The 20,672-nt window shown below is 47.0% G+C and overlaps 2 protein-coding genes and 1 long non-coding RNA gene across 6 annotated transcripts; 1 reads left to right on the top strand and 2 right to left on the bottom strand.

The window, feature by feature from the left end:
- Window positions 1-222: 222 nt before the first annotated feature.
- LOC123451931 lies at window positions 223-8,157 on the bottom strand. Of its 2 annotated transcripts, XR_006632533.1 has the most exons (4): window positions 8,072-8,157; window positions 1,230-1,272; window positions 752-837; window positions 223-527 (listed from the first exon to the last, which is right to left on the bottom strand). It is a non-coding gene; the product is annotated as an uncharacterized LOC123451931 (long non-coding RNA). The 2 variants fall into 2 exon arrangements; XR_006632532.1 differs by having other exon boundaries at window positions 223-837.
- A 724-nt stretch (window positions 8,158-8,881) lies between these two features.
- On the top strand, window positions 8,882-14,776 carry LOC123451929 (protein ELC-like). 3 transcript variants are annotated; one of them, XM_045128496.1, is made up of 5 exons: window positions 8,882-10,226; window positions 12,230-12,315; window positions 13,650-13,937; window positions 14,031-14,154; window positions 14,297-14,776. In XM_045128496.1, the coding sequence occupies exon 1, from the start codon at window positions 8,993-8,995 to the stop codon at window positions 10,208-10,210; it is 1,218 nt and encodes a 405-aa protein (XP_044984431.1). In that variant the 5' UTR covers window positions 8,882-8,992; the 3' UTR covers window positions 10,211-10,226; window positions 12,230-12,315; window positions 13,650-13,937; window positions 14,031-14,154; window positions 14,297-14,776. The 3 variants fall into 3 exon arrangements, with proteins under 3 accessions (XP_044984431.1, XP_044984429.1, XP_044984430.1); XM_045128494.1 differs by having other exon boundaries at window positions 14,031-14,776; XM_045128495.1 differs by having other exon boundaries at window positions 12,216-12,315; window positions 14,031-14,776.
- A 1,778-nt stretch (window positions 14,777-16,554) lies between these two features.
- Window positions 16,555-18,378, bottom strand: LOC123451928 (phytoene synthase 2, chloroplastic-like). The gene is made up of 4 exons (XM_045128493.1): window positions 17,825-18,378; window positions 17,319-17,730; window positions 17,037-17,229; window positions 16,555-16,921 (listed from the first exon to the last, which is right to left on the bottom strand). The coding sequence occupies exons 1-4, from the start codon at window positions 18,294-18,296 to the stop codon at window positions 16,751-16,753; spliced, it is 1,248 nt and encodes a 415-aa protein (XP_044984428.1). The 5' UTR covers window positions 18,297-18,378; the 3' UTR covers window positions 16,555-16,750.
- Between the last annotated feature and the right edge of the window lie 2,294 nt (window positions 18,379-20,672).

Raw genomic sequence — 20,672 nt, 5'->3', positions numbered from 1 at the left:
GTCTTTCCAATATATAAAATATATTGTATTCCATCGATAATTGACCAGCTTCCTTAAGTATATAACTTAAGTATTCCAACAAGTAATAATTCCATGATAATAATGTAAAGTAATTCCATGTATAAATACATGTATGATTCCATACTAAGGTATTTCGAATATTAGCAATTCCTATTATTTGAATATAGTTTCAGGACACATAATTCCAACATCTCCCACTTGTCCAAAACGATCATTCAAATATTCATAAATCCATAGCCTAAACATGCTTGCCAAATACCTCCCGACTAAGAAACTTAGTCAAGGGACCAGCAATCATATTAACACTATGTTGAAAACTTCATAAATATATATTGTGATATATTCCTTAAATATGTTTCCTTGTTGTGATCCCTAAGATCACTAGAGACCTTAGTTTCCGCCTAATTATTCCAGCATAGTTGTCTTCGGCGTCTCGAGTATTATTTCCTCGAGTGCAATTCCACCTTTAGAGGCACCTTGAGTATTTTGTTTCCTCAAGTAAAATTCTGCATCAATTATTTCCAGTCACATATATCAATACTATGAATAATTCCACATTAAGTCAAAATATATGATAATCATGATGAATAAATTTTCAAAACCACGTAAAGATCAAATCCAATCAGTAAATGAAGTTCCATAAGTAACCTTGTTTTAATGAAATTCCTGACTTTAGTCAGTGAACCTGCACCATATTAGTACTACAAAAAATAAAATTGAACATGCGTACCTGGACTTATTTCTCATCTCGTAGATACGGTAATTGCTTCCTCAATGTATTTTAAAAGTGACTTGTCTTGATGCACTTTCCACAATCTAATATGATGTGTGACATTCCCTTAGCTTCTTGTATTTCCTTCCACTACTTGAATGCAGCATAAATTCCGGAAGCTAAGGTACGATTGTATAACAAAGATACAATAAATTTTAACACCATGTATTATCCCTTTTTCCTCAGGAGTTCAAACATAATTCCTCACCGAGTTTGGTTTCAGGTACTTCAACAAGTTTGCAATTTTCCATAGAAACATTTCAAAAACATGTCTTATGTGGTTCCACTCCCAAAACATAGGAAGCTTCAAAACATTCCTTTCATATGAAAGTTAAAACATGACCAAGCTTTCACTTCCATCAATGTGATTTTATCATTGCAAACAACAAAACAATGTTAATGTATACAATAATGATGCAAAATAGTTTACACTTACATTTAAAGATGACCTCCTTGCTTCATTTAGAAAACCATATGACCTGCTATTCCATTGATGTGAAGCTTGTTATAACATCATACAATAGTGTATTCAATTAGCAAACTATGATTTAGTTCCTCTTTCCCAAAATTCCAGGAGAGAGAGTTTCCACAAAGTATATTTCCCTTTGTGTGAAGAAGTGAATAACAAGAGTGACATTATCATATTCCAGTGAGTCAAATTTCCTCACAAATGAATAAAAACATTTACAAACAATGGGCTTGCGATATATGGTATGATAATAAGTTCCCAAACTATATAATTCCTCAATGAGTTTATTCCTTCCCTCATTTCTTCCACCCATAGTTGACATTGAGAAAAAAAAATTGAGCCTTCTCAAGAGACTTCCTCCAAAATATAGAGTGAGTTTTCCCCCAAAACACATAACAATTATCCATAGATGGCATTCCAAGTTAATTCCTCCCACTTATTCTAAGCATGTCGGTGTTGGGAGTGTCACTTGTAGTTTTCTTGGGGTCAAGATTATATTCCAGTATGATTGTATAGATTCCACTTGATCATAAAAATAACTGTGTTCCTCCTTTCCACCAGTTTTCCTTTCCCAGATAAAAAGAAAACACTCTTTCATCCACTAGAATAACCATGAAAAATTCCTGGTGTGTGCTTTGTACTAATTAGGAATTCCTTGCCAAGTGACTGTGCGATATTGACAACCAACAGTATATATGCGATGCTTCTTCCAAAAAACAAATGGTAGTAAAAAGTATTCAATTCCTCCATTTAATTGCAGAGTGTGCGATCTATTACAATGGTGAATAGTTCCATGCTCTTTTCATGTTCAATTGACATATTCCTGAAGTGTACTATCCCCCACCAATCAGTTGTTAAAACTTTTATATCTTTTAATCAACTGATTTTCCACTTCAGTATGTAATGTGACAAGCACAATAAAACATTCCGACTTGTATTTCAATTAGTATAAACATAACCATATCAAGTGCAAGAATCAATGAATGTGATAAAATAAGTAATCTAGCCTCTAGTGGGAGTGGGAAAAGAATACCATAACTGTATTAAAAAAATGATGTGAAGTTTCCTTTTGTAATCTCCTTCCACCTTAATAAAAGGTGTGCCAGTAAAAATGTCCAGTATATATGCTTCACAAAATACCAAAGTCCTCCCACTAAAGTTTAGAATTCCAGAATCAATAAGCTAATTCATCTAATTCCAAGATATGTGACCAAGTCATTGATGACGTAGATAGTAAAATTCCAAGCATGTGTTCCCATTGTCAGTATTCCTTTATATAGAGTTATCTTTTCCAAATAAACAAATTTGTTTGCCAATTTCCAATGGACATCAAGAAAGATAAACCATTGTGTGAAAATTCATAATGCACTAATTTAACCATTGAGCAATATTTCCGCTCTTCCTTTTCCAAATAGTATGTCATACTCAAAGGATTCCAAGATAAATATAAATCAAATACCTTCTTATAGAAGTTGCACAGAGTGTCCTATAAAAATAATACTTTTCCTCCACCAGGGAGTTCCATGGCAAAATTTCCAATTCCAAAGTGCATCAATTTTCCTTTCTAATTGTTGCATGCCAATAAAGTCGCTATAGTATTCCAACAATAAATGATGTATAATGCACATTGACAATGAAAATACCATTAGGTGAGAGCAAATTTCCAGTTCTACAGAGTGGTTCCCATCTTCCTCCATAAAAAAGGGTTGTTCCATAATAGACACTTCCTCTTGGCCAATTCTATTTGAGGTACTGTATCTTCCTCTTCAAGGTGTAGTCAACCATAATTGACCGAGTCATTCCCCCGAAAAGTTTCCACATATCATATTATATTTAATTTCCTTGATCAACTTGTCATGGAGTTTAGGACAGCCATTACACGTATTTCCCCTGCTATCCACACGCAGAGTTCACCCAAAAAAAAAGCTATTCCAGTGTGTCACTGTAGGTTCCAAACAACTCTGAAAATACAGAGAAGAATTTAATCCCTTGCGTCCCTCCTTCCTCAAAATATGAGTGATCCTTATTTGAAATCCTCGCGAATTCATCTGTGTTAAGCAAATTTCCTGGTTCTTGTCGGTCGTGCATTTGGCTAGATGTTAGCAAGCAGTAAACAACTGTAGATTAACACATAGCAAGGCATTCCCTGTTCCAGTCCCTTTCCTCATCTCATTGAATACTTGAGTGAGGTCGTCCGGTTGTGATGTAGATTCGTAGCGGCAGTAGACGTGGGCCATGATGTGCAGTTTCCGAGCAGCTAGCTCGTTCAACTTGGCATAATAAAGCAGCACACGCAAAAATCATCACGCAAAGACATGGCGAGTATGCGGACGACCGGATGCTGCAGGAGGCGTCGGATTGCACGTGAGGTCGATGAGCAACAACGTGTCTCACTTGACGCGTGTGCAGGATTCGTCGTTCGTGGGCTCGATTCCGAAGAAAGGCACTGTTAGCCTGAGTAAATCTTCAATCCCAGATCCAATCTAAGACGAATCTGTAAACAATTTTCTCCAACAATTCCTGCCATGCTCCGGCGACTTGGTGCTTCATGCAATGCACGAAGACGGGGGCAGAGACATCGGCAATCAGCGGGAACGAAATACAACACGACCTAATCACCGAGGCAGAGTGCGGTTGGACCATGTGAGGAGTCACTAATTCATGGGCAACTCATCAAATACACTATTCGAAGCCATCAATCCACAAAGTTCAGGGGATAATAATTCCTTTGGTGGAGTTGATCGGAGCAGTAGTAGCAGATGAGAAAACTGACAAATTCCAAGCAGCCGTAGGGGACTAGCTTGTGTACCTGATGAATCCTTGACGTGGATTGACTTGGATCAGCAATAGAGCAACCAGAGTCAGGTCCGTGAATTGACGACAAGCACCTAGCAGGGACCTGGTGCTGCAGCGGTCGACGACGACGGCCGACAGTAGTGGGGACTGTTGCAAGACGTGGGATTGGAGACGAGCTCCAGGTGAGGGGCGACTGCAGATTGGTCCTCCGCGGATTACAGGCGGCGCTCCGCGGCAGTAGTGCGGCGGCGCGAGACAGCAAGCGGCGTGGCAAGGCGGTAGTGCGGCGCGCGAGCAAATCGACCTGGAGCGATTTGAGCGGCTGAACCAGCGCGTCTGTACACGAAGAGCACATCAAATCAATCTCAGTCCTGATGGCGTGGAATTCCTGTACAAGTTGACCACGAGCAGACTACGCAGCGGATTTGATTACGGATCGAATCGAGTGGATGACTACGTCGTGAACTTTAATCGGCTCTAATACCAATGTTAGAAATTTAGGGTTTATGGTTTACCCCCTATTCCTCTGCGCTTATCCGTGGTGCCGCTCACAATCGCATATCTGAGGCTAGGGGGTAGGGACCTTCTTATACCGTCTTTTCAAAGAGTCCACCTCTTATACAGATATAAGATTCCTAGTATTTTCCACTAGTTTCCGGGATAGACTCCAGATCAAATTACCAACCACGATCATATTTGTCTGTTAACGGATTCTACCCGTTTATGTCCCTGGAACACACGTTTGTGAGCCACGCGCCATAATAGAGTGTAAATTCCTCTAATTATATAGATCAACATTAGGGCTGTAATCTAACTATACGATCTAGCTCCTTCCAATTATCAGCGTACCCGGATAGTCTTTCTAATATATAAAATATATTGTATTCCACCGATAATTAACCAGCTTCCTTAAGTATATAACTTAAGTATTCCAACAAGTAATAATTCCATGATAATAATGTAAAGTAATTCCATGTACAAATACATGTATGATTCCATACTAAGGTATTCCGAATATTAGCAATTCCTATTATTTAAATATAGCTGCAGGACACATAATTCCAACATCAACAACAGTCGTGGGCACCTGGCTAGACTGTTCCGGCTGTAGCTTTTCCATATCCACTTTCGGCGTCTCTCTAAAATTGCAGTCATGGTAAGATCTTGGTTTATTCAAATTGCAAGGACTCCCAAGCACACGTATTAACTAGAATATAGATAATAGAAGGCTTGTTATTTAACAGTATAACATAGACTATATACCAATGTCCCTGGTAACCAGGGAAACCCGTGTCCACCAGCCCCCGTTCCTCCTGGCCGAGTCTAGCGGGCGCAGCCTGCACCAACACTCGGTCCTCCTGACCAAGTGTCGCACCACCTGTAGACAACGATGCCCCCAAGCCTGACCCTCCTGGCCAAGCATGGGAGTAGCCTCTATTGTACCCTCCTCCGCCGTCGCAGTGATCATTGCCGTTGCACACGCAGTCATCGCTGCCGTCGTCGAGGCGACCATCTTGACGAAAGTTGCAGCATCATTTTCAGCCACCAAGAGACCGCTCACCGCCGTGGCCACCTTGATGACAATGCCATCAGTGTTGTTGTTGTCGATGCCGGCACTTGGAAACTTCTCACCACTAGAGAAGCTCCCAAATTTAAGAGCTCTCTTGTTTGCGCCTTGACCCTTTCAGTATGCTTCAACACTAAGATTTTTTGGGTAGCTGGCTACTCTTTTCTCACTAGGATATTACAAAATATCACAGATGTATGTCCTGCCAACCCACAACACTCGTAATACAGGGGTAGTTTCTCATAACGTACATCAAATTTAACTTTCTTTGAACTACCCAAAGGAGTGAATCCTACAATACTCTTTAGAGGCTCATGTAACATAATCCCTACACGCACACGCAATTTTTTTCAACGATGATATGATTACGGTGTGAGACCTCGAGCACCTCCCCCAATTCATCCCCAAGAGTCTGGCCGATACTCTCGGTCTTGAGCTCGAAAGGGAGGTTGCGTACCTGGGCCCAGATGGCCATGACGCCAAAGTCGACCTCCGTCGAACTCGACAAAAATGACACCATCCCGCCTATAATGCCACGGTTGTGCCTTAAGCACAAACCATCGATCTCCTTCAGCAACAAAATTGAGGACAAACCTCCCGTCATCGCTTGCCACTTCTTGGACGGTGACCACCCCTTGGCTCTTCCATTCCGTGGCACGAAGCTCATCAACGATGACATGTGGGTTGACAAGAAGGGTAAAAGGAGGCGTCCGACCACCATGAACCCACTGACGGCCTTGCGAGCTGCCTCCATGTCGATGACAAGAGGGATGCATTCGCCTTGGAGACGCCTTGACGCCGTCTTCCCCAAACGATCGGGAGTAGACGGGGTTCGAGTAACCGTTGTCCCTACAGTTGGCGGCGGAGAAACCATCCCCGTCGCCTGAGCCAATATCCCTCCCGAACTCTCCACTCTCTTGTGTTTCGACCATCATGCCTCTCCTTTGCCTCTCCCCGGCTAGCCATGTCCCTCGACCCAGACCCACGAATTGGAAGCGAAAAAGCACGTGTCTTTGATCCCTGGGAAGAGCTACAAGAAGACTAGCGACTTCCACATCTAGAACAAATATAGCCCCGAGACTCCCGTTGTGACGCAACCTCTCCACAAGAATTAATACAATTATCACATACTAGCAAAAGGGCCAGTGCGTTGCAACGGGAGATAAAAATACCACACGCTTTTAATCTTTTTATAATCATTTTGATTTATTAAAATAATAAGCTAACTAACTAATGTAGTCAGTCCTATCCTATTTTATTGAGAAATCAACCCGCCCAATGTTAATTCCATCATGATGAGAAATTAATTGAGCGGGACAAGCAAAGCAAAACAAAGAGGCTACGTGAATTGATCAATGGACTGTTATCTTATTTCACTCATGGGGTAGAGAATGTGGGATCAGATGACAAACTGAAGGTGGTGTTCCATTCTCTCTCTACAATAATGCAATCTTTCATTCAATACATTCATTCATCAGCAAACAAATTCCCACAAAACAAAATTTCTTACCGGTGCTTGGCACACGGTTGGAGGCATGGGGAGGGGATCTCACCAGATGATGAGTTCGTGCCGGAGGAGGGGATACGATGAGGGGAGCAAGGGTTAGGCGCCTCTATCTGGCTATAAGGAGTCGTCGTTGCCGCGCCATAACCTCGGAGTTTCCCGTGTGGGCCATGGAGGCCCGCCTCCACCAGCAAGTACTTCGCTCCGCCACACCTTATCCGCGCGCCGCCGCCGTTCTGCATCGAGCAGACACATCATCCCAAGTCGTTGTAGCTGTCGCGTTGATTTGATCCAGAAGCTATGCTCGAGCGCCGAAACGGAGGCAGCAAGTGGGCAGAGGTACGACCGCGGAGGCGGGTGTGTTGAGATTGACAGCACTGGTGGTTGAGGTCGGACGCGGCGGCGAGTGGTGTGGCAGCGGCCTGGGCACAGGCCAGGGTAGCCCAGGGTCGGGAGGAGGCGATGCGTACGGGTATAATTTTTATAGCGAATTGTTTTTTCTTTTTGCATTGCAGATAAATGATGCATGGGTTGAATAACAAAAATTACAAAAGCTTTTTTATAAAAATGTCGTGGTGGGTTTTCCGACGGAAGCAATAGCCGCTTTATTATTAGGTATAGATTAATTGTCCTAAAAATTTCAGTTTCCTAACAATACGACCAGTATTCAAACTCTTGCCCACAATGGAATTACAATCATCAACAACCTGAGAAACTCCCGCTACCTTTCCTCTCCCCCTTGATTCCTCTATGTTTCCCTCAATCCACTAGAAAAATTCCCAAAGAAAACATGAGGCAGACCAATATCCCCCGGGAAATCCCCCTTTCCAGCCTAGACAGTTTCCATCATACAATCATTCCCCAAATCGGCAGATAACACGGGGCCAACAATTTTGCTAGCCCCAGAAGTACCTGTTGAATTAGGATCGTAGGGGAACTCACCTGCCGAGCTGTCGAGGATTTCCTTTGCTCTTTTCCTTGACAGCTCCAAGCAGATTTCCCGATTCTGTGTTCGCCGAAGGATTTACCTTGATTGCACCCGAAGCGATTCCCAATCCCGTGCGAAGATGAGACCCCCGCCAAGATTTACTTCTGTATAGGATCCCTCCTCCACCGGCGGGATCACCGACACTGGAGTCGCCGCACCCTGCTTCTTCCCCTTTCGCAAAAAACGCCTCGGACTCGTCCCCGAGAGAATCCCTTCTCGTACGCAGGGGGAGCCCCCATCAAGGCCCACTCCGAAGGCCGAGACCCCCTCCCCTGACGGGGCCACCGGCGTCGGAGGAGCCATCTCACCCACTCGATTCCATCACCGTCAGATTGCCTTAGGCCTCGTTTGTTAAGGGAATTGGGAAGGGTTTGAGAGGAAAATCCCCGGGGACCCATAAATCCCACAGATCCTCGGGCGTCCATTTGACAGGAGGGGTTTGTTTAACCCAATCCCCTCCGTTCCCTTTCAATCCCTTTCTATCCATGTGTTTCAAAACCCTCCTCGTGGGATTTGAGAGAATTGGGTGAAACAAAGGGGTTCACCCAATCCCTTGAATCCCTCCTTCTCAAAACCTTTTCAATCCCCCTTAACCAAACGAGGCCTTAGCGGTCGCGGAAGCCCCGAGGTTTTTTTTTTCGCAAAAAGGCGCAGTTACTAATGCTTGCAAAATCACTTCCTTCGTTGCAAAGAAAGCGAACCATCCTTCCTCTCTTTTTTTTTTCTTAAGAGAAGGTATTCGACTTCGTTGCAAAGGAACCGAATCCTCCTTCCCCTTCGTATCGTGCACTCTTCTTCCTCCTTCCCCTGCTTCCCCCAAATACACACAGAGAAGGCAGGAGGACCAAACCCTAGCTCCCCCCTCCCCCGATCCGATGGCGCCGTCCCCGTCCCCGCCGCCGCCGGCGAGCGGAGCGCAGTACGCGCACCAGTTCCTCAACACCGCCCTCTCGCAGCGGGGGCCCTCGGCGCTCCCCTACGCGGAGGACGTCAAGTGGCTCATCCGCAACCACCTCGTCGCCCTCGCCGACGCCTTCCCCTCGCTCCACCCCAAGGCGGCCCTCTTCACCCACAACGACGGCCGCGCCGCCCACCTGCTCCAGGCCGACGGCACCGTCCCCATCCACCACGCCGGGGCCACCTACAACCTGCCCGCCGTCATCTGGCTGCCCGAGACCTACCCGCGCTCCCCGCCCCTCGTCTTCCTCTCCCCCACCCGCGACATGCTCATCAAGCCCCACCACCCGCTCGTCGACCGCTCCGGCCTCGTCGCCAACGCGCCCTACCTCCGCTCATGGGTCTTCCCCTCCTCCAACCTCCTCGACCTCGTCAGATCCCTCTCCCACCTCTTCGGCCTCGACCCGCCGCTTTTCACTAGATCCGTTGCAGCCCCTTCTCCCGCTCCTCCTCCCGCTCATCCTACTCCTCCTCCCGCCGCCGCCTCCCCCGCCATGCGACCGGAGGCCGTGTACGCCCCTGTCCCTCGCCCGTACAGGTTCCCAGCATCGCCCCAGCTCGCCGCGCGCCAGCCGCCCACAGAGGACCCAGCCGAGGTCTTCAAGCGCAACGCCATCTCCAAGCTCGTCGACACCGCCTATGCTGACGCCGCTGCCCTGCGCACTGCCCGTGAGGCCGAGGTCGACGCCCTCTTTGCCGTGCAGGCCGAGCTGCGTGGCCGGGGGGAGGTGGTGAACGATGGGGTGCGTAGGATCACAGAAGAGAAGGAGACGCTCGAGCGCCGGCTTCAGGACGTGGTGATGGCCACTGACGTCATTGAGGCCTGGGTCGCCGAGAACCGTAAGGGGGCTGGTGACGACACTGCCGAGGCAGAGGGGGCCATCCAGCCAGCCGATGTGCTGTCCAGGCAGATGCTTGAGTGCACAGCTACTGATTTGGCGCTTGAGGACACCATCTACGCGCTCGACAAGGCTGTCCAGGAAGGATCGGTGCCCTTTGACGGCTACCTCAGGAGCGTGCGTGCACTCGCACGGGAGCAGTTCTTCCAGCGTGTCCTCTGCACCAAGGTCAACAATGCACAGCAGCAGGCGCAGGTTGCTAGGATGGCCTCACGGGCACCACAGTACGCCTCCTAGCCAAGACGATGGATAGGTCAGTATACATGCTTTATGACCGATTGATTCATCCATTGTAAGAAAGAGTGGCTCAGTGTAAAGTTGGTTCCCATTGTCGTCGATGTGTGCGCTTACTGAATAAGAACTCTATTAGCTGGGGTGGTGCAAGTTCATGGTGATATTTGTGTAACGTTGTTGAAATCACAGTACATATCTCAATTTTGAAATCTACACTCATTTCATTGATGTCCCTGTCTTGGTAAATCACTATGAGCCTTCTGCTTGTTTGTTTAGATATGCAAAAAACACTCAGAGTGTACTATGTACTGCTGTACATTCCTAAATCCTAATTGCAGTCTGGAGATTGAAATTCAGATATGAGAAGTATATGGAGTCTTCAATACTTTGATAATGTTCATATTTAGATTTTTTTTTCTGTCGTGCACTGCTGTGAACTTATTCCACTCTTGATATTTGGAAATCGAATAGTTTCCTCATTGTTTTTAAGGCATCATGCCTTACACTCTTAGGCGCCCTGGCAGTGCCTTACAAATATGCCCGCCTTAGGCGCTTAGGCGTAGCCTAGGCACTAGAGCGGGTGGTGCTTGCCTTAGGTCGCCTTACCGCCTTATAAACAATGTTCCTAGCTTTGATATCCAGCTTGCACACATGTTATGATAATGTAAAAGCACAACCATTTTTTTTGTCGTTGCTGTGCTGTCACTGAAGTTTGGTGGATGCTTTGACTTGAGGTCGGTTTCTTGAGGCTGTGTGTGATCTAGGCTTGTTGTTTTTTTCAGTTTATTTTTCAGTCTTGCAAATATTGTTTTCTGAAACAAAGTTTTTTGAATTGCAGACTCTAAATTTGCTGAAGTATATTATGTATGGTACTGAGCATATATTCAAAAGCTCTTTAAAAGCGTATTTAAAAGCCTTCTAAATTTGCTGAATTAGATTATGTATGGTACTGAGCATATTCAAAAGCTCTTTAAAAGCGTATTTAAAAGCCTTCTGGGGTGTTTTATTTTACTATAAACAATAGGGTAACCTTTTGGGGTGTTATTTGGAAAAGCTATTTAAAAGCCTATTCCGATCTTACCATCCCAAAATTAGCCTTGGTCACGAAATCCCATGCCATGAGGACTAAATAAATAGCCATCCAACGTTGAAGTCAAATTATAACAGATAGAGAATCATATCTCCATAGATGTGATCCCAACATTACAGGGTTCCAACTTCCAAGCACACCAATTTCTTGAGCTGCACTAATGTACAAAGCATGTGCATAAGTTGTGCTATCACTCTGACTATCCTACAGGGAGGAAGCAACGAATATAGATAGACCAAACAGTGGCTTGAGAACTGAAGCACCTTAGAATATACTATTAGCAGAGTTAGTGGGACGGCGGCACGGCACATACCTGTGTGGCTCTGTGTACTCTTGCTCTTGCTGTCGACACCAATATCAACCCAACACCAGATTCAAGAATCTATGGTTTTAGGTACTACACTGTACCTTGCACTCTGAATTGCACTGGCAACAAAATTAGTTGTCATCACCACGAGAGTCTCTCACCACCCAAAAATCGGCGAAAGAAGAGTGCTCGTCTTTCAGATGTTAATTTATTTACTGTCTGGTCTGGTGTGTCGATTTTATGCCTAGGAGATTCATATTATTTAAGAGTACCACATATTAGTAAAGAGTACCACAGTGGGCTTTGCAACACAAGAGTACTTTGTTATTTGCAACACAAGAGTACTGCAGCAGCCAGCAGGTGTACACTCTTATTATTGAAATTTTAATATACATGGAGGTATAGTGTTCTTTTAACTTCGTTCATGCGCCTGTTCTTCCCACTCATTTTCAACAAGAGCTTTCTTAGAAGCAATTGGAAAATTTGATATGATTACATAGCAACATGAAGGACATGTGCGGTGGTAAGCCACACGGTCAAAATAGGGCTCGGTGGTGTATTCGTCAATTCTCTCTACTGCTGTGGCATCAACGGTTCCTGATATAATTCAGACTGTTGTGTCCAGGCGATCCAGGATGCTTTCCTTCGAGAAAAATTCATCTGTGCCACCTCATATGAGTGATCTTGCCCCACAGTGTTCTGGATATACAGGTGAATATCATTCCCTCTTTTTATTCCTTTAGTCATCACACATGTGTAGTGCATCTTTCTGAATTTCTATACTCATGTTTTTTGTCATTCATTTTTAGTTTGAAGAGAATTAGGTATAATTTTAAGAAATATTGGAAGATGCTCAACATTTTTGTCTTTTGGTTAGATTGTACAGAGTATGTTCTTACTTTTGCCAAAGGTGTTAGGACGAACAGAAACAGAAATGACCCACTTGGATATCAGTCTAGAATTGGTTGTGTAGATCAAAACTGCATGCAGGGATGAGCAATGATGTGCATAATCGTAAATCAGTATGATGGTAATCTGCGATTTAGGACTGTAGCATCTGACATCTCCAGTGGTCTAAACGCTCTTATATTTCTTTACGGTGGTAGTACCAAACAAATGTGCATTTACAGCCCTCTTAAGTTGTCGGTAGAATATTGGTGTTTATAGGGTAGATGGCACAATTGCATCCTGCTCCATTTCAACTCTGACCAACCTTAACCTGAACTTTGAAGCTCCATACAGATACAACACCTATATAGTTAGCTAAAGGTTTGATAGACTATGGGTCCGGGTCACGAATTTCAGTGGTCACAAGTTGAACTCTGTCATTATGATATTTGAAAACAAGATATAATATAATTATTTCCAAGTTTGATTAAAATATCAACTATTCTTACAAGACTTAAGAAATACTCCCTCTATCCCAAAATACGGAGGGAGTGGTAATAGGGCCCGCACCACCAATTTATGTCATATTGTCATGGCATGGGGTCATGGGTGCATGCTGATGTTCCACTCTCTGTGCCTCACTCTAGTGAGGATTTGAGCTCCCCGATAAATGTAGGGCCCGGTCGGTATGCTGTCATTGTTTAGGGGGGTTCTTAATCATAGCATGAATCTGAGTTGGAGAACTGATATTGGGCTTGGACACAGAGTGCAAACACAGTGTACATCACAAGATTCTACATGATTGAATTTCTAAAAGAGCACTTTTCAGTTTTTAGTTGGATGTGATGTTGGAATCTGTTAATGTGGCGATCAAGCTTGTTGAGGAGTTGATAGAACAATTCAGGCGAACCAGCATGCATTGGGTGTGTATAGGAGTAGTTATCTTGTTGTATGGTTTTTGAGTGCTCTCCTACGGTTGAGAAGAATATGTCTTTAAACTCTGTGCTTTTATCAGCTTTGAACTTCAGGTGCATGGAACAATTACATGCTGACCATGGCCTTGATGTCATGGATGTCCTGATATGTCATTTGAATATGTAGATTTAGAATCTCATGAAGATCTTATCAGATTATCAAGTACTCTTGTGGTTTTGCAGACCACCTCGATAAAGTGATGAGACCCTGGACAACATTCATGGAACCTATTTTGGGAGTTCAGCCCTGAGTTCACGGTGTTCAAGATGCAGGTGTGGTAAAGCCGAAGAGCCGAGTCCCCATGGCTTGTCTTGCCAGTGTTCAAGATGTTTTTACTTGTATGAAGAGTGGTATTATTGATGCCTTCACTTGGGTTTACAAGAAGACCCACTCAGTCAGGCTTGGACCTTTGCTGTTCCAGACGTTTTACCAGAAAAATGTATTCCTTGGTACAGCTGTACTTATCTCAGGTCAGCTCTCTGCATCTGTCTAAATCTTGATAATAGGCAGCTTCATTCAATCATTTGGAGATTTGTTCAGTAACATGGCCCTGATAATATCAGGAGACACGTTAAACCAGCAGGACCCTGCATCCTGTTCAGCTGACTTTGCTAGAACATGTGCTGCCTCTTTACAAGAACTTTGAAGCCCTACTCCGAGTATCAAAGACGATCTCACCTATATGAGGTTCCGTCCTTCTCCCCACTCTTCACCTTACTGATCAAACCAGCATAATTGGAAGCCACAACAATCTGTTGGAAGCTAGTTTCTTCAGCAAAGGTTTATCTATGTGATCAAATCTTCTGCTTGCGGCTAACACCCGACCCAGGTGGCTGCGGATGACAACATCAATGCCCATGTGTCTGGTCTGGGCGAAAATCGCAGCATCAACATTTACCTGGACTGACTCAGCGGGCGGCGGAGACAACTTGGGGATTGTCGTCTGGTGCTCACGCCTAATGGAGACAGACAACCTGAAGTTGTACAATAAGATGAAATCAACATAAGCTTTGATCTTGCCCACCACACGTGAAGGTTGAGGCACTTTTTCACCGTTTCTCATATTGTTCTGATTCTCCCAAGTGTGCCAAATTGCAAGAGCAAGGATCATTGAATGGAAATGTGAGGCATTAGAAATCCAGTTCAAATAGCCATTGTTGCATATGGACAAACCTTTTCAGATTTAGTGATATATCAAATCATTTCTTTAGCTCCGCTCAGACTTCTTTGACATAATGGCAAAGAAGAAAAACAGTATTACACTGTCTCAATCTTGTTACAATATATGCAGTCATACCTTGTTGGGATTGATCGCCTGTGGAGCTGATCAACTGTAGGAAGGCAGTTCTGTGCTATTCTCCACAGCGTGATCTTCATTCTTCTGGATAATTAATTCTCCATAGTTTTTTCCCACAATATCTCCGTGACACCCTGTTCCCAAGAAGATCCGCTGCCTGCAGAGCTTTGATTAATCCAGAGCAGATGTATTCTTGCAACATTATAGCCTGACCTCATAGTATAAATACCCGTTTTGGTGTATGGCCAAGAGGCAAAGTTGCTACGCCCTTCAGAGCTTAGAGGGATTTTAAGAATTTTTTCTGCAATGTTCTCAGTAAGAAGTTCTCTAACAGTTTGTTCTTTTCATGAGGAACCTTACTAAAATTAGAGAATTCACTGTTTGTTTATCTTGCACCGGGACTAAGGTGTATACTGTACCTGTGGTATCCGGCACCAAATTTTTTTTTTTTGGGGAAACTCAATGGACCTTTGCGTTTCATTTCATTGAAAAGAGAGATAGTTGTGAAATTTGCTTGCCGTCTCCCACTCTCCATAGTAATCCTTTTTGCAGAAGTTCCATCCCATACAAGATGGTTTGCCAAGTGTAGGATACTGCTCTTGGGAATTTTTGAGTTCCAAAAATCTTCATCAGGGAAATCTCAAAGGATCCTCTTAGCTGGCGAGCGTTTGCTGGGAGTGGTGGCATTTTGAATTATTTCGCTGACAGTTTTAATTGTGAGGGGATGGTAATTTCTTAAGGACAGCATGGCAGTTTCTCAGGGTATTTTTTGTTTAAAACTGCCACCTTTTGATCGCAAGAAGCAACTAAAGCTGCTTGCCATCCCTGATCCCTCTCCCAGCTAACGTTCACTAGATAACGTTACCGATCTCAAAGGGCGCCACAGCAGAACACAATTAAGTTCAAATATACCTAATGCAGCAGGCTGTGGCCAAGGGCAGGTAAATATGAAGTTCAGAGCAATGCAACATGTGCATTTCACTGAACGAGCTCAAAAGAGGTTGGACTGAACAAATCCAACTTAAACGAACATCTTACCTTTCTTTGAACTTATATATTCATCTTAGGAAATGAACTTATGCACTTTCCATTTATAGAAGGCACAATGCACACATCCACTCGCCTGGGGCGGCGTCACGTCACGCATCTACCTGGCTATTACGGTTTTACGATTCTTGAATTGCAGAGATCTAATTAGCTGAAGTAGATTATGTATGTTTTTAAGGGCCGCGCGGTTGGATCTAGAAGGCTACAACCTCTTTTGCTCAAGTAGATAATGTCATGTGGTTCTGGATTGATACTTGTGTCTGTCAACCAACATAGTTATCTCTTCCTTCTTTTCTGACAAAAAAGCTAGTCGGCCGGCTAGATGTTACTCAAGATCTTGGTGAGTACCAAACGATGCGAAAGAAAGAACACACTCTGGCATGAATAGATGCAAAAACATTTTCAGGTCCAAATGACTCAAGATCTTGGTGAGGTCATGCTGGTATGAATATGAATATATGATTGTTGCAGTACCAAATGATGCCATCTGTATTTGTTATATGTTTCTAAACTGGCCTGTTGACTTGCAAGGATGGAAATCTTTCTGGCTAACCAAATCTGACAGCTATGCTGACAGGAGCAGCAATTCACATAATATACAATACAATAAAACGAACCGATCACTTGCCATTTTCGGTAGAGGTGTGACTAAAAACGATTGATGATTGCATGATGCAGGCCTGCAGATAGATTGCCAACCCAACCCAGCTCACCAAGATGACCTTCCACACTGAACACATCTCTGTTCCATTTCACTCTGCTCTGCATCATTTTCTAACAAGCACATAATTTATCTTCAACACTTTGTACACTGCAAAAACGTACTCGCAAGCTCTGTACTGTACAGTGTACACCACTGCTATATACCACGAGGCTCTGATCTCTGTATAGTGTTACTGTTACACTGACACTAGAGCACAAGACACCAAAGCTAACTAACTAACGGTGCCTGTCCAAAGAAGGAGGAGGCATGAGTGATCTTAGGTAAGCTTTGGGCAGCGCCGCCAGCTTCTTGGCCTTGGGAACGTAGGCCCGCTTGCTGAAGTTGTCGTAGCCGTTGGCCTCGATCTCGTCCAGGATCTGCCGGTACAGCAGCAGAGACGCCCACACCTGCATGCAAATCGCATCATTACATGTTAATCTGAAACTTACTTAGACTGCTGAATTTTAACGCTTTTGGCTGAGAAATTTGGATTTTCCGATGGAACTTCTGTCGCGCGCTTACCGGCCATCGGCTCTCCTGGTTGAGCTCGGCCGCGCCTTGCTCGGCCTGCTGGAAGTAGTCCCTGGCCCTCGCGATCTGGCCCTTCATGAAGCTCCTCCACTCGCCGGTGACACGGCCGGCGAAGATGTCCGCCTCGGAGATGCCGGCCATGGCCAGCTCGTCCTGCGGCAGGTAGATCCTGCCCCTCCTCGCACTGTCAGGTGTCAACAACGCCGGCGTCAGAGATGAGCGGGCAGCGGCAAGAGCACCTGAATTCAGAAAACATGTACAACTGACACTTACTCCTCGCCGACGTCCCGGAGGATGTTGGTGAGCTGGTTGGCGACGCCGAGGGCGACCGCGCCGGCGTACACCGTGTCGACGCCCGCCTGGGAGCCCGGGGAGACGCCCATGACGGGGACGGTCATGAGCCCGACGGTGCCGGCCACGCGGTAGCAGTAGAGGTAGAGCTCGTCGAAGGTGGCGTAGCGGGACTTGGCGAGGTCCATGCGCATCCCCTGGACCATGTCCCGGAACGGCCGCTCGTCGACGGCCGGGAAGGCGGCCACGGCGTCGGCCAGCGCCGCGTCCAGCATGTCGTAGGGCCTGCCGGCGAAGACGCCGTCGAGGCGCGACTCCCACCGGTCCAGCGCCAGCGCCGACGTGTGCGCCGCGTTCGGCCCGTCCACCAGCTCGTCCGTCCTCCGGCACCACACTGCGCGACACATCCATCCAACAAGTCAACCACCCGCGTCAATGGTCTCCCCCCCGTGCCGTCGCTCGCATCGGTGTCGGTGGCGGTGGCTTACCGTATATTGCCCAGATCGCCCGCCTCCGCTCCGGCGTCATCAGCTGCGTGGCCAGGTAGAACGTCTTGGCGTACTCCTTGCACACCGCGCCGCAGCGGTCGAAGGCCGCGTCCAGAACGCCGGCGTCGCGGCCGGCAAGCCGCGCCTTCCTCGGCGCGGTCGAGGCCGCGAGCGCCGCCTGCTTGAGCACGAGCTGGCGCACGCACTCCGCGCACGACATGGCCCCGGCCTGCTGCAGCGCGCTGTCGTGCGTCCTCGGTGGCCGTGGCGCGATGCCGGTCCACGGCGCGGGCGCCTCGAGGCAGCCAACGGGGTGGGACGAGCCGGCGGCGCGTGCTGCCACAGAGCGCGGCCACGGCGCACGCCTGCCGTCGTCGGCCGGCGGGAGGAGGATCACGCTACTCGCCGGCCTCCGTCCGGGCTGCTGGGCGGCGCTAGCGGGCGCGCTCACCGCGCGGGCCGTGGAGAGCATGGCTGAAAAGGCACGGCGATCGGTGCTGGTGAGTAGTGACGTGCTGTGGTGTGCGCGCTCGTTTCGGTGGCCTGCCACTCCTTGGTCCTGGGTACCCTCCTTTTTGTAACGTTGAGTCGTGTGGCCGAGTGGCCACGTGTCGGATCGGATCAGCATATGGGTCCGCACCGGCTTTTCTTCCGGCACTTGAGTGCGCGCGCGAAATGAAGGGGAAGGAGACGAGAAGGGAGCACACTGCACGCAGCTCCTGTTGGGAGTTATTTACCCAAAATTATTATCAGATTTAAACCAGGTCATAAAAAACATCAATTATGAGCTTAATACGTAACGCGGAGCACCGTCGCCTGCGTTTTGGCCACGGTAACAACGGAACTGACAGGTGAGGCCCGCCAGTTGCTGAGGTAGACAAGGTTCCATCTGTCAATGACTAGAGTGGTTGTTTATTTTTTCTTTTTTTTTCTTTTTTACTTCTACCTCCAGCTTCATGGGTATTTCAGCAAACAGTTTCTAGGCACTGCTCATCTCGTCGTTGTGGTCGTCGCAGGAGAAGAGCAAGTCGGTGCGAGCTCATCTAGGCCACCGTCCGCGGACAGGACGCCGTCGAGGACGCCAACCAATGAATCATGGAGCCTCCCTTGTAGAATTTATGCATGTAGACATGCCACATCGGTCCGACAGGCGGGCCCTCACCTATCGGTTCCGCTGTTTTTGTGGCTGAAACACAGTGTCAGTGCTCCACGTTACGTATTAGGCTCACAATTGATGTTTTTTTATGATCTGACTTAAATTTGATACTAATTTTTTACCTTAGCCCCAAGCTTAATGGTTTTGGATAAATAATTCCTGCTATTGGATTGGACGCGGCGCCACTAGCTGCACGTAGACCGGACGGACGGACGGATATTCTGTTGCCAGCAAGGAAGCTTCAGGCAGGCATAGATGGACCGACACGATCGATGTAGCTAGGAATATCTGCTCTGAACTTACCGACCAGATGATCGATCGGTAGAATATAATCCTCGATCGACCCAGCAGTCTCGCCCACAGGTCCACACACGCATGCGCATGTGAGTGTCAGTTAACAACGGTTAGTGGAGTAACCACCATATCAGCATCATCGCACCGGCCAGCCCATTGACCTTGACCAGCACCGAACGAACGGATCCCCGACCGATCCGATGACGACCACCAGTCCACCACCACCGCGGGTCACGGATGGATGCATGCATGCATGCACCTTCCCCGGCCCGCCGCCCGCCGCCCGCCGTCCCACGTCCGGCGCATCGAGCCCGGCCGACACGTGGACGTGGGAACGAGGCGACAAGGAGCACCTGGCGGGGCCGGTCCAAGTCGCTGTCGCGCAGATGCATGATTGAGCGCATCTGTCGGCTCTCGTGGCCTTCGTCCTTGCGTTCCTGCCGCTGCAGTACGTAGTGCTAGTAGCAGTCAGTCAGGCTAGGCACACAGCGGCGAGCGCGCGCGGTCACCGCGCCGTGCGCGTGCGCGTGGCATCATGTTGCGCCGGACGCACGGCGGCGGCGGCGACCAGCTGTCCGGCCGGTTGATTTGCACGCGCGTGGACGACGGGGAGCAGCTACGGGAACAAAAGGCAAGCCGATGGACGACGACGGCCTTCCCTGCCTCCTCGGTCAGCAAGCAGGAGGACAACGATCGCCCGCCGCGAGTGGGAGTGGGAGGGACTGCACTCACCGTTCAGGGCAGGCAGGCAGGATGGATGGACTTTGCTTTTTCTTTCTCTCCACCGGTCAACCGGATGGTAGGGAGTGCCGTGGGGCCATGCCACGCGCCGCGCATGCACACATGACACATCCAACCATGCATGCTTTAAACTGCACTTTCCATGTACATATCCTCTTGGTTGATTATTACACCCAGAATATGAAATGAAACCGTGGCTACCGACGTGCAGTCCACCTCAACAAAGAAGCAGCGAGCAGCACGCAACAGAGTCCTAGACCCTCTCTCTCTCTTTTTAGCAGCAGCCAGTCTTCTCGTCCAAGCTCGTCACATCTCCCACAAATCCGGAATTCGAAATCCCAAGCTGCCTTCGCTTATTCACAACTCGAATCATATTAGCAAAAACAATGTCAAGATCTGACGGTCCACGCGGCGCCATACATAGACTTTAAATAAAATTGATACCTCCTCCGTCTCGTAATATAAGACATTACTACATTCAATATGTGAGTAGTATATTGGATGTAATAGCGTCTTACATTTTGGAATACCAATCCAGCTTGACATTGACTGATGATGATGATACGGCGTCTTCCCTACCGTCCATCCCAGCAATAAACTTGATTATCCTTGACGCATTTGTTTCATACAACCTGAGCTACAAAGGCGTCGTTTTCT

Source organism: Hordeum vulgare, chromosome 5H, assembly GCF_904849725.1.
Source record: "Hordeum vulgare subsp. vulgare chromosome 5H, MorexV3_pseudomolecules_assembly, whole genome shotgun sequence".
Classification (NCBI taxonomy): domain Eukaryota; kingdom Viridiplantae; phylum Streptophyta; class Magnoliopsida; order Poales; family Poaceae; genus Hordeum; species Hordeum vulgare.
Note: the sequence above shows the minus strand (reverse complement) of the source record. Positions and strands in the feature narration are given on the sequence as shown.

Bases quoted from the DNA above. Each gene is read 5' to 3' on its own strand.
- LOC123451929 (XM_045128496.1), top strand. From the start codon at position 8,993: ATGGCGCCGTCCCCGTCCCCGCCGCCGCCGGCGAGCGGAGCGCAGTAC.
- LOC123451928 (XM_045128493.1), bottom strand. From the start codon at position 18,296: ATGCTCTCCACGGCCCGCGCGGTGAGCGCGCCCGCTAGCGCCGCCCAG. The intron at 17,230-17,318 runs GTAAGTGTCAGT...GACACCTGACAG, and splicing joins CTCCGGGACGTCGGCGAGGA to TGCGAGGAGGGGCAGGATCT. The intron at 16,922-17,036 runs GTAAGCGCGCGA...ATTTGCATGCAG, and splicing joins ACCAGGAGAGCCGATGGCCG to GTGTGGGCGTCTCTGCTGCT.